Here is a 14,953-nt window from a genome sequence, read left to right on the forward strand (position 1 = left end):
AAAGAAATACTGACCTATTTAATAATTTTATACATTCCAAAGAAAAAAATCACTATAGTAAGGCCTGTTTTTGACAGCATAGAGTTGGATTGCTGGATCGCTTTTAACACCCATTTTTGCGTTCCTCTCTCTCTCTCCCCCCCTCCCCAGCCAAAGGCCCGTCCCTGACAGCGGTGTTGGGGTTCTGCGTGTGGAACCGGTGGGTAGACAGAGAGGAGGAGGAGAAGGAGGAGGAGGAGGAGGGGGGCAGCCGGCGCGCTGCTCCAGACTGCACGAGGCCTTCTAGAAACAAATCTGCGTTACTTTCAGCTTCCCACGATCCTCAGGGTGGAGATGATCTGGACAGCCCAGTTACGTCAACTTTGTCGTGGTCATTGAAAACTTATTTTCTCTCCCAAAGCCATGTGAGTGTAGGGGGGGGTTGGGGGGGGGGTTGGGGGTGGGGTTGGGGTTCAGGTGGGGCACCTTCCGTGTGAGGGGAAAACGGCAGGCGTTTGTGCCTGGGAGGGGGGGGGGGGAGGGGGGGTCTGATGGAGTAAGCCAGCACCCTGCCCATCTCAGTGTTGTCCTGATGCTCTCTGACAGGTCTTCCCGTCCGGTTTTGGAAGGAGGAGCAACGATGGCGGCGGCGCCGGCAGCAGCAGCAGCCATGGGATTTGTAACCTGTGGTTCGTTCAGAGTTGATAGGGTTCAGGTAAAGGGCCAGTGCAAAGCCCCCACCGAAAAGGAAGCCACCGTGACACTGAGCAAACTGGGGAGCCAACAAGCCGATCTCTTCCGTGTGTGTGTGTGTGTGTGAGAATGTGTGCACGTGTACGACTTTTTTTTTCTTATGTCAGATTCTGCTGGACTACTGGAAACTCTAAACCTTATTGACGCCCCCCCCCACCCCAACGCCTGATTTCCTAAGCCTTGGAAGGAGCGGGCAGCGGTCGGAGCTGACGGTCACAACGTTTGAACCCACACTATTGCCCTGTCGTTTCCCTTCTCCATTAGTCCAACTCCTCCTCGTGGTGACATTTCAAAGTAACCTCAGGTTACGTACGGTAGCCAGAGACGAGCCGCAAGGCGCGGATCCAGTCAATTCTTTCTGACCCCAAATAATTATGCAAGTGTTAACCTTTTTATGTTTTTTCTTATGAGCTTTTTACACTGAACTACAAAGAGTCTTTGTAGATTTGGCGAAGACAGTCAGTCGTGCATGCAAATGTGAAACAGGACACCTGACGTGCCCATTCATTCAATTGAATCTTTATTCCGAGAGATCGTTTGGTATTGAGTACACCTGTTTATTTCCTGAATGTTTTCCTTTCCGTGTGCAAAAAGGACAGCCACAGTAGACCTACCCCGCAACTGTGAACAGCACTAAATACTTGCTCCACAGGCAGTGCTTAGTTTCCCCACAACGCTAGCCAAAGGCCGCTTATTAGCTTCCCAAACCCTCGTTGCAGGTGTAACCACTACTCCAGCTTTGGCTGTCGAAGGTTTCCATGTCTCATCAGAATATGACGCCGCCGGTGTGCGATGGGAGATTTTTGGTCACAAGGGAAGGAAAGACCGACATTTTACTCTTATTCCTTTTTCTCAAAGTGGAGTCTTAAATCTGGCAATACTTCCCCATCACTTCCGAGTTTTCTTCTCGCTGACATGTGTTCGGGTGTTGGGTTTTTGGTGCGAGATTCATGGTGATAACTTCACAGGGAATGTTTTTACTTTAGGTGACACCTGTTGTTTCGCTGAACCTCCACTGATGTCAGATAGTGTTGGGAGCGGAGGAGACTATTTTCTTTTTGTATCTTCTTTCCCCCCCCCTCCTCGTAGCTTATTTATCAAACAAGTATTGAAGTATCCCTATTTCAGAATACATATTTTGTTAACAAATTGTACATATTGAAATATGTATTTTTGCACAGGCATTTTCGTACACATGGATTTTTGGTACAATTGAAAAGTCATTATTATTTATTTAGTAAACAAGATGACGAGTCAAAAGGCTTGATTATTTGAAGTGGTTCACTGCCAAGTCTATATAATGCAATACGCCTATAAGTAAACGTTGAAGCATCTCACGAATTGTGTACTGGGAACCTTTAAGGAAAAAAACGAAACAAAAAAGGTGAAGTGTTGCCACTGTAGCATGTGTCTGACAGAAGATACCTTTATTCACTTCAAGTCGAGGTCTCACTCGTGTGCTTTCTCAATACCTTTTACGTTGCCTATGAATCGACACACAAAAAAAAAATCTTTGTGACCCAATTTGCCTGTGATTCTAAAATGTTATGCAGGCTTAAAAGCTGTGCCCGTTTGTTTAACAAATTTTCCGTGAACTCTTCAATCATATAATCTTTCTAGATGGAAGACCTTAAACCCCATTTCGTGATTGAAGCACTTATTTCCTTTTTTTTTAAAAGGCTGAAGGGACTTGAAGCAATCATCATTGCAAGGAAGAGGAACACTTGGAAACAGTGAAAACCGCTTGCATCATCGTTGCCAAACATTAGTCATTTGAATCACAGCTTATAAGGAAATAGTTTGCAGCTTTTAAAGAAATAATTAAATAAGAAAGTGCCTGAATTTGTTTCACCCTGACTGTTTTGAGGACAGTGTGTTTGGGTTAAGTTTCACCTTACTTGAATGTTTAGGAAGCTTGCTTTTCAAATCTGCCTATGAACCCTAAATGTGGTAAAAAGAAAAACCTGAGAGCTTGTCAGCTGCCCGGTATGAAACACTAGTTAAACTTTTTATTTTATTTTTTCATAGTTTGGATTATCAATGTTTTCCAGACATTATTACATCAAAAGGTTTTCTGTAGGCCTAGGTGTGCAGCTTAAGCCCCTTGGTTTACTATGATTTGTATGTAAAATGTTCAATCAAAGTGTTTTGTTTACCCTCAGATTCCACTGACATCTTTGCATCTCGTTTCCATGCACATGGAAACATTGCGAAGTTAAGCACCATAGACTTGGAATGTTAAAAGTGAAAGAACAGAGCTTGCTTCTGGGAGGAAAAAAAATCCATTCATATAATGTAAAAGCGTGTATAGATTTCTTTTTCTTTTTTTTTTGTATACATTATCAAAAATAATTTTGATCAGCTGGACTTTTATGTATTGGCTGCTATGTAATTCATGAACAAAACAGGTTAGGTTAGAATTACTTAATATTTAAAGAAAGATTGTATAGTCTATTTGTTTTGTAACAAGTTTCTGTAAATAAAAAAAATAATTTATACTGCTATTTATATGAAATTATGTCTCTGCCTCTTTTCTCCAATTTAATGTTTTCCTTTTTTTCTGTTCTAACCAGGTAAGTCCCTTTTGATGATTACACTGTTACCTTTTACAAGCTAGCCCTGGCCAAGGAACCAACAAGCACGGATTGAAACAAATTCAAAACAAATGACTCATTTATACACTCAAGTAAAACTCCCAAAATTCTGTGTGGATAAGGATATAAAAAAACTGATCAGGTTCTGGGAACAACTGTTTGGTTTCCAATGAAAAAGCAATGTGATAATGAAGGCAGACCTGCCCGGTCATTCAGATGACAGTGGTGTGTGCGAGGGATTTGGCCTTTAAAAGTATGATGGAGCCTTACATTTTATTTCAGACTATTGCCTAGAATGATGGCAGAGGCATGAGTATAAAGAATATTGTGATGGGCAGTACAGCCCCTGGACACCTTGTTCTGTGACAGACTAGTGTGTGTAACATGGGACTGTGTTACCTGGATATTTGAGTTAGCTCCTAGTTTGGTTGAATGTGCATGTTTTGGACACTTCCTAGGTTAACAGGTACTCAAGCTCACTTCATGGATGGACAAGTCTCCCCATTCAGGGCCCAAGCTAATGCCTTAATGACCATAATTGTAGAATATAGATACTGTATACTATATGGTGTGAAGTCTGTACTAACCTGAGGAATCCGTGTCTTTACAAACTGATCACCCAGCACAATATCACCATAGATCTACTAACTGGTCATAGCCACATTTATCCCCGTGCCTAAGTAGAAAAGTTAACCATGTAAAATTAAAACAATTTGGATTTATTTTTATTTTTTCACAAGATTGCCAGTGTATTAACCAGTTAAGCCAAACAGTTAAGCCAAACTTCGCTCAAATAAGCTGATGGGGATCCATCGTGGACTTGTAGATGTAGATCTATTATTGAGATGTGAGGATTCTCATCTATGATGACATGCCCAAATAGACGGCAGGCTGAAAGTGGTTAAAAGCATGGGTCCAGCCAAACTCCTGGGTATTTAAGACAGGTGTAGACGCTTAACAGCAGGCTGTGAGCACCTCTTTATAGACCAGTGGTTCTAAAACGTTTTCAAGGAACCCCAAATTAATGTAATTGGCCACAGACCCCTCCATCTGAAAATAGTTTGTACCAGCGAACCTCATACAAGATTTGTAACATTCTATACCTTGTAGAGTTTTTTGGGGGGGAAGTGTAAAACCAGTCTAATAGATCGCTCATCTTTGTTGTGGTGTGGTCTTTTCCAGCCAACTTGAGTTAGAACTAAACTACTTAACAGTTATAGTGCTTGGCGTGAATGGCCCTTTAGGTCAATGGTTCTCAAACTTTTTCATGTCAAAAAAAATGTCACCCCCAAATTGATACATAGTAGCTTGCGGACCCCCATTTGAAAAGGTATGCCAGGGACCTCCAAGAGACTTTTTAATACATTGAGACCTGAAGCCGATTCTACATGTCTCCTAAATATCAGTATTCTGAAAAACGTATGTTTCTATATCAGTGGTGCTCAATCTTTTTCATGTGAAGGACCCCCAGAAGCAAAGATTTGAGTTAAAAATGTTCACTTTAAATGTATTTATATTGAAAAATAGCAGATCTACAAGCTCATAGCGTGGCACCGAGTGCCGCGCTATGAGCTTGTATATCTGCTATTTTTGAATAGCCCAAAGTGTAAAATAATGCTTTTTAGCTCAAATTAAAAAGCAGTGATTCTCAACCATTTTCATTTCAAGGAACCCAATTGAACCAAATTGGTTCCATTTGGTTCCTGACTATCAATCATTTGACTGGTGAGCGGGTAACTCCTAGAACCACTGCTTTAGATCATATAACGGGGCAGCTTGCAGAGAGTTTAAAAGACTTGAATAAAAACGTTTGTCCAGAGAAAACATTTTTTTTATTATATACACAACATAAGGTTCACTTTTTTTCAGACAAACTTGGATGAGTACAAGAAAAAGAGGCCACGCCTCGGGGGGTTTACATGTTGATGACTCGTGACAGCTTCTGGACTCTGTTGAGGAGCAGATCTCCCTTCTTAATGGTCTCCTGGTACTGCCAATTCTTACTGTCAGGTCTAGGGAGGAAAACGGCAACAGTTAGGAAATCTGCTTAAGACCTGAAGCTGATTCTACATGTCTAAATCTCAACAGTATTCTCAAGGACCCTCAAAATATTTTGTTCCAGGGACCCCAAAGCAAAGATTTGAGTTAAAAATGTTCGCTTTAAAGATATATACAGTATATATATATATATTCAAAGATGTGCACACATTTTCACGATTTTTCAAAAATAGCAGATCTACAAGCTCTTGGTGCCGCGCTATGAGCTTGTATATCTGCTATTTTTGAATAGCCCAAAGTGTAAAATAATGCTTTTTAGCTCAAATCTAAAAATGACACAGTTCCAGGTCTTCTTAACCTGTTTGACTCAGTGTCTAAAAAATTGAGGTCGTACCAAAAAAAAAGAGGCTTAATTTACCTGTTGGTTTCCACAATCTCGTTCACTTTGTCAATTTTGCAATGGAGACGACCAGCGGCGATGAATCGGGACAGTTCCCTAGGGACAGAGTGGAAACATAACTTTACTTGGTGCAAAAAAGAACACTGACCAAACAAATAGCCACGGATTCAACCATCCACCTAGTGAGCCATTTGCACAGTGTTGTGTTCTAAGCTTAAGTGGGTCTCCGTCATGCAGTGACACTGGCAGCACGCATTTATTTAAGTTTTTACCATGCAGCTGGCATGAGATTTTGTGTGTTAGAGCATGACCGATGCCAGAAACTTTAAATCAAATACATTCTTAAAAGTTCATTAGAAACTAATTAAATTGAACACTTAAGCCATATTTCAAAATGTTATACAAATAGCTGATCTTAAGTACAATTTGGAGGTGTTAGTACTTACTTGAGTATTTCCAATACTTTTACTTCTAGTCCACTACATCTCAGGCAAATATTGTACTTTTACTCCACTACAATTATTTGAAAAGTTTAAAAGTTACTAGTTACTTTTCAGATATAAATGATTACATTATAAAACATACATTAAACGCTTTAGCCCCATTTTATACCTAGGCTATTTGAAAATAGCCTATCTACAAGCTCACGACGCATTGTGAGCTTGTAGATCCTCTTCAAATATTTTAATACTTTTACTTTTGGTACTTTAAGTACATTTTGATGCCAATACCTTTGGACTTTTACTTATGACTACTATATTGCAGTATTGGTACTTTTACTTAAGTAAAGAATTTGAGAACTTTTTCCATCGCTGTCGGTCGGGCTCTAGTGTGTGTGTGTCTCTCACTCTGTGTTTTTAAAAAAAAATGTTGCGGCTTTAGACGAATGCATTGTTGTCTTTACTCTGAAAGCGAGGTTGCAGGTTTTACCATCTAAACTTAACCTCTCCATCTGGTTTCCAGACAACCATGCTCCTCACTGTATACATCATGGTCATGGATAAAGAGCTGAAACCATGTCCCACATCTTAAATGGGTGCCATGTATACAGGGGACTCTACATAAGTAGGCATGACAGAATAGTGGATTTGATATCAAAAGATATCACTTCTATTTTCAGGTCCTCCATCATGCTGTATAAAGCATTCTACTGTGAAGCCGAGCATGTTTAACCTGTGTTCTCTAACATTTCAGCTAACACCCCTGATGTCATTGTTGTTAATGAAAACCATAGGGAAGTGTTCTTTTGATTACAGCTTAGAGAGGAAGCCTTCCTAACCAAAGTGCTAAAATACCATCAGCTAGAGCAGACCATCTCTCAGCTAGCCTACAGGTGTAAACTTTTGGTTGTTATCTTTGGTAGTCTAGGACACGTGCACAAGTTGGTTGTTGTGAGGAGCCTGCAAATGGCCGGCCTCTCCAAAAGGAGGGCTAAACAATTAGCAAGGTGCTGCTCAATATCAGCTGTTATAGGAAGCCGCTCAATTTGGAGGAGGCGTTGCTTCCTTTACCCACGATTGTTGTCCGCTGTGTTCGACAAGTATGCCATCTTTTGTTTTGTATGTAACAATGCTCTGCTTTACATGCACTTTGTAACTGCAGTGTTTATGTCCTTTGTACATCTTGTACTTCTGTTTATGTGGACATAAATAAATATTTCAAATGTGTGTGTAAGACGTACTGGTCTATGAACTCCGTGCTGACCCCGAAGGCCTCGGCCATGTAGCCCAGGGTCAGGGAGCGGTAGGATTCCAGCAGCTGGCCGTAGGCCTGGATCCTCATCTCCCTCACGTAGTAGCGGTAATGCGGGGCAAACAGCCAGTCCTTCTTCATCTCCTGTTCCACCGTGGCTACAGCGCCGCACAAAAACAATGCTCAATACAGAGTGCAAGGAGAACCATTTAAGTCACCAGAATACTAGATAAATATCAAACCTAGTGTCCGTCTAAATCAGTGGTTCTCAAACTTTCTTTCGTGCCAAGGACCCAAAAAATGGATATGTATTTAAAATCTTCGAAAATGGCGTACAAGCGTACAGCACGGCACAAAGTGACATACTGAGAGCTTGTGTATATATGCACCGGCTTCGAATGCTATCAATGCATTGAATGGGAGATTATCATGTTTTATCAGACCATTGAATGGGCGTAATCAGGAGCTACTGACCTACTCGGAGGCGGAGCAGTCTCCACGACATGATCTACGATTCTGTGCCTATCGGTACATACTGTAACTCCAACGGCGCCGAGTAGGCTCAGGCGAACGTCAAAACGTTCAGGACGGCAACTCGCTCGCTTTAGCTCGCTCAGTGGTGGTCCTTCACAGGGGTTCCAGTTCACCTGAGACTGCGCGCCTCCGTCATGGTCCGAAACCAAACCTTTTAAGTCATGTCCGTCGGTAGGTCAGTATGTCTTGATAACACCCAATGAATGGTCTGATAAATCGCGGGTAGGTCAGTATGTCGCCTACTTCGCCCATTCAATGGTCTGATAAAAGGTGATAATGTCCCATTCAATGCATTGATAGCATCCGAATGGAGTGATATATGCTATTTTTGAAAAGCCAAAGTATGAAATAATAGTGGTTACAATTATTGTGACGCTATGTTAACACATTAACCGCCAAGAACGTAGTCCTACGGTCCATTAAATCCAACTGTTAAGCGCCGAGACCGTAGCCCTACGGTCCGGGTGCTTTTTCCTTTTTTTCGAAAAAAAAAAAAACGTTTTTCAATTTTCGACACGGACCATTTCATTGTAACACCACCGGAAACAGAACTATTTGCGATCCTAACTACAACATGGAGGTACCGTTTGACACGTGGTCTTCACTGCTCGAACCAGGCAGATGTCCGCGAAACAAACAGTGCACAGCTCAATCTTACGGATTTTAACAAGGTCTATGGTGACGTGAAAAAAACAAAAAACAACAATAAAACCTTGGCACTGGTGAGTACATTATGAGATTAACCTCTGGCGGTGGAAGTGTTAACTACTTTTGCTGGGGACTCCCTAAATAACGTGAACAATAACATAAACATCAGTATATAACATGACTAGCAAATTCTTATCTAAATACATTTGTCGAGGAGACCGGTACAAAGGAATAATAACAAGTGAATAAAGGATGGTTTGCGTTGTGGCGATGGATCGAGAACTTTTGCCAGTGAAAAGGAAACCGTGCCGCTCACCCAGAGACTGGAAGAACACAGAGTAACGGCACTCGTACAGAGAGAAGAGGTACTGGCGAATGGAAGGCAGGCTGTGGAGCACCTCCAGGATCTCTGCTCCCTTTATGACCTGGGTGAGACGGAGAGAGAACTGTATACGTTACACACTGCCAGCCGACACACAGACAATCTGATACGACGATAGGCCTGTCAGTTATTACATAATCGCCTCATTGCAATTCTTTTTTTGCATAATAGTTTCCATGTTGCAAAAGACAAACATTCATACATATTCAAAAGTTTTCAATTAATTGCAGACAAAGCTGATTTACAAACTCACAACTTTACAATTATTATTTTTTCAATTTAAAATTATTAAATATTTTGGCCATAGCATTATTTTTACTATTGGTATTGATCATTGTCAGTCATTTCTTTGTAATATTCAGGTTATGCGTCATATCTACCCTGTACGATTTTTGTTTACAAAGCCTAAAAGCCAAACAGAAATGTAACTTTCATGTTCCAACGTGCAATGCCAAAACATCGTTAATCGCAATTATTTGTGTGACAATTAATCGCCAAGTAAAATTTCATGATCCACTCACTGACAACTCTAAGCTGACACATGGGTAGAACAAGACTATACGTCACAACGAGACGTCAAAATGTCTCAAAATGTAGCTTCTTCCTAGCCTAGCCTAACCTTTTCCCGGAGGTCGGGCCTCTTGAGGGCGATCATGCAGACGTAGACCGTGTAGGTGACGAAGGTCTTGTAGTCCATCAGCTCGTAGGAGGTGAAGGTGGAGACGGTGTCCAGGAAGAGCTCGGCCGCCTGCTTGAAGTCCCGGATGGCCACGCAGTACAGGCCCTGGTAGACCTTCAGGCGGTTCCTCCGGTCCCAGTCGCCACCCTCTTCAATCAGACTGGGTAAGGGAACAAAACAAGACCATGTTTTCAAACCAAAACAACCCAGAGACAAGGTGAACAAACAATAAGGCCAGACGGCTCATTTCCATTGTGATCCTCTTCAACAAAAAAAAACACTAAAAAGCATAACAAACGACAACACAGCAACAATACATCAGACAGATACAGTATATACATAAGAAACGATGCAAGGGATAATGCATGGGGAGGTGATCATTATTACCAGACACCCTGAAGGGCTTTAAATTTCAATAATGACCACCTCCCCATGCATCATCCCACTTATTACACGGCTACTTAATACAAAAATGTATAAATTGACCCAAAAGTAACAACAAAACTAAGTATTTCCTTGCTTACGGCAATGAAAGTATTCCATAAGTATTGGACTGGGCGGAGAAGTTCGCCTTGGAAAACAAACGACAGTAGTCCATAAGGTAACGGGAAGACTTGCCCCAAAACACACTCGCCCCCATTTTATATACCTCCGGATTTGCCTATAATACCACCGGAATTGCCCCGGGGCGACTGTGTTTTGGGGCAAGTGTTTTGGTATTCTTGCGTTGGTGCGCCACGATAAACAAGGAAGTGTAAAGGATCAAATAGAATCACTTTTTGGTTATTGCATCGTCCATTTCTCACTTCAAATGTTTTCAAAAACATTCTTGAGAGCAACGTTTAGTTGTAAATGACATTGTTTGTTGTTCTGTTTACATGGCTGTCATGTTGGATAAAGCATAAAACCAAGCAGCACAGGTTGACATGAGCAGGTGTTTTGAGTCTCTGATTACACAGCGGTCCGTTATAGAGCTCATCGGTCATTATCAAGAAATAATGACAGATGATTGACCAATCAGAATCAAGCATTCAACCAAGCCGTGTAATAAACTCTAATAATGTGCAGTCAATACAATTTTGTATTGACTATTAGATTATTATTATTTTGTATGAAGACCTGGCAGATGACAGTGTTGGCTGACATGAATGCACTTGGCCTCGAAGAAAAGGCTTGGAAGAAAGCCATAAGTGAGGATCCAGTCCAACCCAGATGATGACGTCTGCCGTCTGCTCACCAAGTACATATTGGGTAAGAAAATAAATGCCAGGTTCAGACTTTTTTTAATACCTTTTTGCTTTTTCAGAGTTGCGTGTGATGAGGTCACTGTCCATGTAGAATAGGCCGATCCTCAGCAGGTAGAAGACGATGTCTAGTCTGTGGCCCAGGGCCACCGTCTTGTCATAGGTCTTCCTGAAGGCTGTCAGAGCGCCCTCCTGTGGAAGCACACAGCAAGGACAAGAACATCTCCGTCAGAACGGCTACCCTAAAAATGCTAGTGCTACAGGAAGCCTCTAAACATAATTTGCAGCATTTCTAGAAGCTGCTGGTCTGGAACCGTGCAGTAGTTGCATGTAGATCGAAATATCAGCCATTATCTGACAACATTGACCATTATTTGACGACATTCGTATAGGCAGTATTATGCAGCTGATATGTCCTGATTTTTAACCACTTTCAATCTAAATGTGAACATTTTCAAATGTTTTCAAAAGACCTGGCCATTTTTCAATGTTCTATTTTGGAAAAACTTCAATTAAGTGCGCGTTTATAAATGATTAAGAATTGATATTGTGACTAAAATGTCAGTCAATACATCGGTGGGCTAGGGCTCTCCAAAAATCGGGTTCGGAATAATATGAAGATAATCCTACTATCCTAAAATAAAAAATCCAATGAAACTGGTCAGATGACCAATGATATCCAATGAAATCGACAGGAAGTGGAAAACACACAGCCTAGGAAACAGGTGAATAGGAAAGAAATTGGGCCTCTTCCATACTTCATGCACAGGAGTTACCAATGATACTAATGAAAGCTCTGTGTTCCATTCTGATCAAACAGAGTCAGGGAGCTGATATTGTGCATGTAACACGCATGTTGGCTCACTGGAAACACTGCTACACCAGTGGGTCCAGGGACACTCTGAGAGTTATGGGGGTCCACTGTGCTACACTAAATGCAACAGAGCCTTAATTAGTATCATTAGTAAAACCTGTGAAGGAAGAGGCCCAATTTCTTTCCAATAAGTCTGCTGTGTGCATAGAGCGAATTGCTCTGAACTCGCACATGGGGCGTTGACCATAATAGCACTATTTCTTACCTTATCTCCAATGCGGATGAGATACTCGGCTTTGGCCATCATGGCGTCTCGGATCTCGCTCTCACCCAGGCTCTTCTCGGCGTCCTCCAGGACCTCGTCCAGGCGTTTCAGCTCCTCCTCGTTGGCCTTCTTCATCTTACTGAGCAGGTCGCCATCCAGCTGCCACTTCAGGTCCTTGCACAGGACCTCATAGTAGGGAGCCATGTCTAAAGCACACACGCGCCACAGAACAAGGACCATTTTGTTTAGAGTTGTTCCGATACCGATTGCCAGCATCGGAAAAGCTGCCGATACTGCCTAAAATGCTGGTATGAGTATGGGCGAGTATGCCAGTCTATGCCACTCTGATACCATGTCATTTATCACATTTATTTATCATCATTTACAGTCATATTTTGATTGCTTCAGTTGATGTTGCACGACTGTTTTAAACTCTTACTGTACTATTTTCATTTTTATTTAATAACTTGAAGCTGCACTTTAACAACTATTAATGATTTTTTTTTTATATTCCTTGATCAGTGGTTCTCAAACCTTTTAATTTCAAGGACCTCCAAAACTCTGAGAGTGTACAAATGGAACCAAGTGGACCCGTAAGGGTCCACTTGGTTCCATTTGTACACTCTCAGAGTTACAGACCTGTAAGGGTCCATTTAGAATCCCCACAAGGACCCCAGATGGTCCCTGGACCCCACTTTGAGAACCACTGTCCTATTTTTTTTTTCATTACTCACTGGTGTCGGATCGGTCGGTACTTGGTATATCGACCGACACGCAAGTTATGGGTATCGGAAAGGAAACATTTGTATCGGTACATCTCGAAATTGTTGCCACTGTCTGGCATATTTCTACTGTTTGTGTTTTGTTTTTTATCTTTGGCGTCTTTATTGTGAGTGACGATATTCTTCTGCACCTATTATAATTATTTTCCCTGTATCTGTAACTTATACGGCTGTGCTGTCTGTCTCTGGCGAATTTCCCCCTTGGGATCAATAAAGGTATCTATATGTAATACATACTTCTACGTACAAGAGTGTCGCGCAAAAGTAGCCGATCTACAAGTTCACAACGTGTCGCAGTCGCACCACAACACATTGTGAGCGTGTAGATCTGATTTTTTAAGTTAAAGTCTGTCTTTGAATAGTATGAATATTGGACCTATCAAAAGTAACAACAAAGGCTTGTGACTAAATAACAACTAGATTCTATCCATAGGAACACACAGGTTCTTTGTAAACCCCCATTTCTTGAAATGTAACAGTTTTAGACATACAAGGTTTCCATTCCACCTGACATATCGGTAGCCTCGGAGCATAATTGCCTAAGTCACTTTTTGGCCAAATTGGCATCTTTGCCTAGCTCTACTCTCCTAACACTGCTGCTTCATTGTGCCTTATTGCCTGTGTCCACACTAGCCAATCAGAATGCCTGTTAGATAGTCATTTTGGAATGTAACAAGCCTTCTGATAGGCTGAGAACATAGGCAATAAGGCAGGGTGAATCAGCAGTGTTAGGAGAGTAGAGTTAGGCAGAAATAAATAAAAGGCAGATAAACATGACTTCGGCTAAGGAAGTTAGTTGTGTCTCTCCTGAAAACCTTAAAAGTATGAGTTAGGTAACTATGCTATGAGGCTAACGATAGGCTATTATCCATTTGTTAGACCAGTGGTCCTTGAGGAGGTTCCAGGGGGTCTCCAGACAAATTAATAGTTAGGAACCAAATTGCACCTTGCGTGTCTGCAACTCTGAGAGTGTACAAATGGATTGGTTCCATTTGTACACTCTCAGAGTTAAATGAACACTAATGACGATGATACAGTGTAGATTGGGACCCTCAAGAAATCAAAATGGTTGAGTCCCTGGCGTATCTTTTCAAATGGGGGTCCCTGGGCTGATATGTGTCAATTTGGGGGTCCTTGACACGAAAAAGGTAACATGTAAAGAGGCCTACGTTCCTTCATCTCCCCAAACTACCCCTGGTGATCTGATCACACACACACACACACACGCACGCACGCACGCACACACACACACACACACACACACACACACACACACACACACACACACACACACACACACACACACACACACACACACACACACACACACACACACACACACACACACACACACACACACACAGATCAGATGTTATTGATGGATCATTACTGTTGGCTCTGATGGAGTCCATGAGCTCGGTCTTCACTGAGACGTCCTGCTTGTGTCCCTCCATGGTGAGGAGGAACTTCAGCTGGGCTATCCTCAGGTCCGGGTTCTTGGGCAGACCCTCCTCTTCTAGGTTCTCCTGCGGCATGTCGACGACTTTTTACAAGTCTTATTGTGTATGTTGTATAATACAAAACTATCTCTTTCTTTGTGCTGAAAGTTGTCTCTTCCTCTCTCTCTCTCTTCGTGCTGCTATGCTAGCTGTGTTAGCGCCAACGATGACTACAGAAAACACTGCATTGCCGCTTCCGCCGGAAACAGTGCTCTTCTTCTTCTTCGGTGGTTGGTTGTTGTCATTTTTTCCCCCGTGTTGCCAGAGTTGTACGAGAGAAATAAGCAACCAGGCCTATGAAAACCAGTGGTGGAAAAAAAGCATTCCATTTTTTTTTACTTAAAGGAGTAGTTCACGGTGTTCCCCCAAAAAATGACTTATTTTCTATCAATTGCACACCCCATGAAGCCTTGAATCCATGGATTTATTTGTGTTTTTGTTGCATTCCTAAGCTAATAATTTGATTCCTGTCTCCTACCGGCTAATGTAATGTATGTAGGAGACACAAAGTAGATTCTTTGTGTCTCCTACCAGAAATACACCCGGGCATCAAATTATTGGCTTAGGAATGCGACAAAAAAACAAAATATATCCAAGTATTCAAGGCTTCATGGGGTGTGCAATTGATAGAACATAAATACTTTTTTGGGTGAACTCCTCCTTTAAGTAAAATAATTAATACTGCAATGT

At 41.8% G+C, this 14,953-nt stretch overlaps 2 protein-coding genes across 3 annotated transcripts in view; one reads left to right on the plus strand and one right to left on the minus strand.

Annotated features, from left to right (window-relative positions):
• Positions 1-403, plus strand: part of atxn7 (ataxin 7) — a 62,432-nt gene extending 62,029 nt beyond the window's left edge. For both annotated transcript variants that reach the window (XM_084062553.1, XM_084062554.1), the window contains one exon: positions 151-403. In XM_084062553.1, coding sequence (XP_083918679.1) covers positions 151-168 — 18 coding nt within the window. In that variant the 3' untranslated portion in view covers positions 169-403. The remainder of the gene's footprint in view (positions 1-150) is intronic.
• Positions 404-5,127: 4,724 nt separating this feature from the next.
• Positions 5,128-14,449, minus strand: psmd6 (proteasome 26S subunit, non-ATPase 6). The gene is made up of 8 exons (XM_084061563.1): positions 14,155-14,449; positions 11,983-12,188; positions 10,950-11,095; positions 9,600-9,819; positions 8,915-9,023; positions 7,406-7,574; positions 5,743-5,820; positions 5,128-5,338 (listed from the first exon to the last, which is right to left on the minus strand). The coding sequence occupies exons 1-8, from the start codon at positions 14,297-14,299 to the stop codon at positions 5,242-5,244; spliced, it is 1,170 nt and encodes a 389-aa protein (XP_083917689.1). The 5' UTR covers positions 14,300-14,449; the 3' UTR covers positions 5,128-5,241.
• Positions 14,450-14,953: the final 504 nt, after the last annotated feature.

Source organism: Gymnoscopelus microlampas, assembly GCF_963454915.1.
Source record: "Gymnoscopelus microlampas genome assembly, chromosome: 7".
NCBI lineage: Eukaryota > Metazoa > Chordata > Actinopteri > Myctophiformes > Myctophidae > Gymnoscopelus > Gymnoscopelus microlampas.

Bases quoted from the DNA above. Each gene is read 5' to 3' on its own strand.
- psmd6 (XM_084061563.1), bottom strand. From the start codon at position 14,299: ATGCCGCAGGAGAACCTAGAAGAGGAGGGTCTGCCCAAGAACCCGGAC. The intron at 9,820-10,949 runs GTATTAAAAAAA...TCCCTTACCCAG, and splicing joins AACTCTGAAAAAGCAAAAAG to TCTGATTGAAGAGGGTGGCG. The intron at 5,339-5,742 runs GTAAATTAAGCC...TTTCCTCCCTAG, and splicing joins GAGATTGTGGAAACCAACAG to ACCTGACAGTAAGAATTGGC.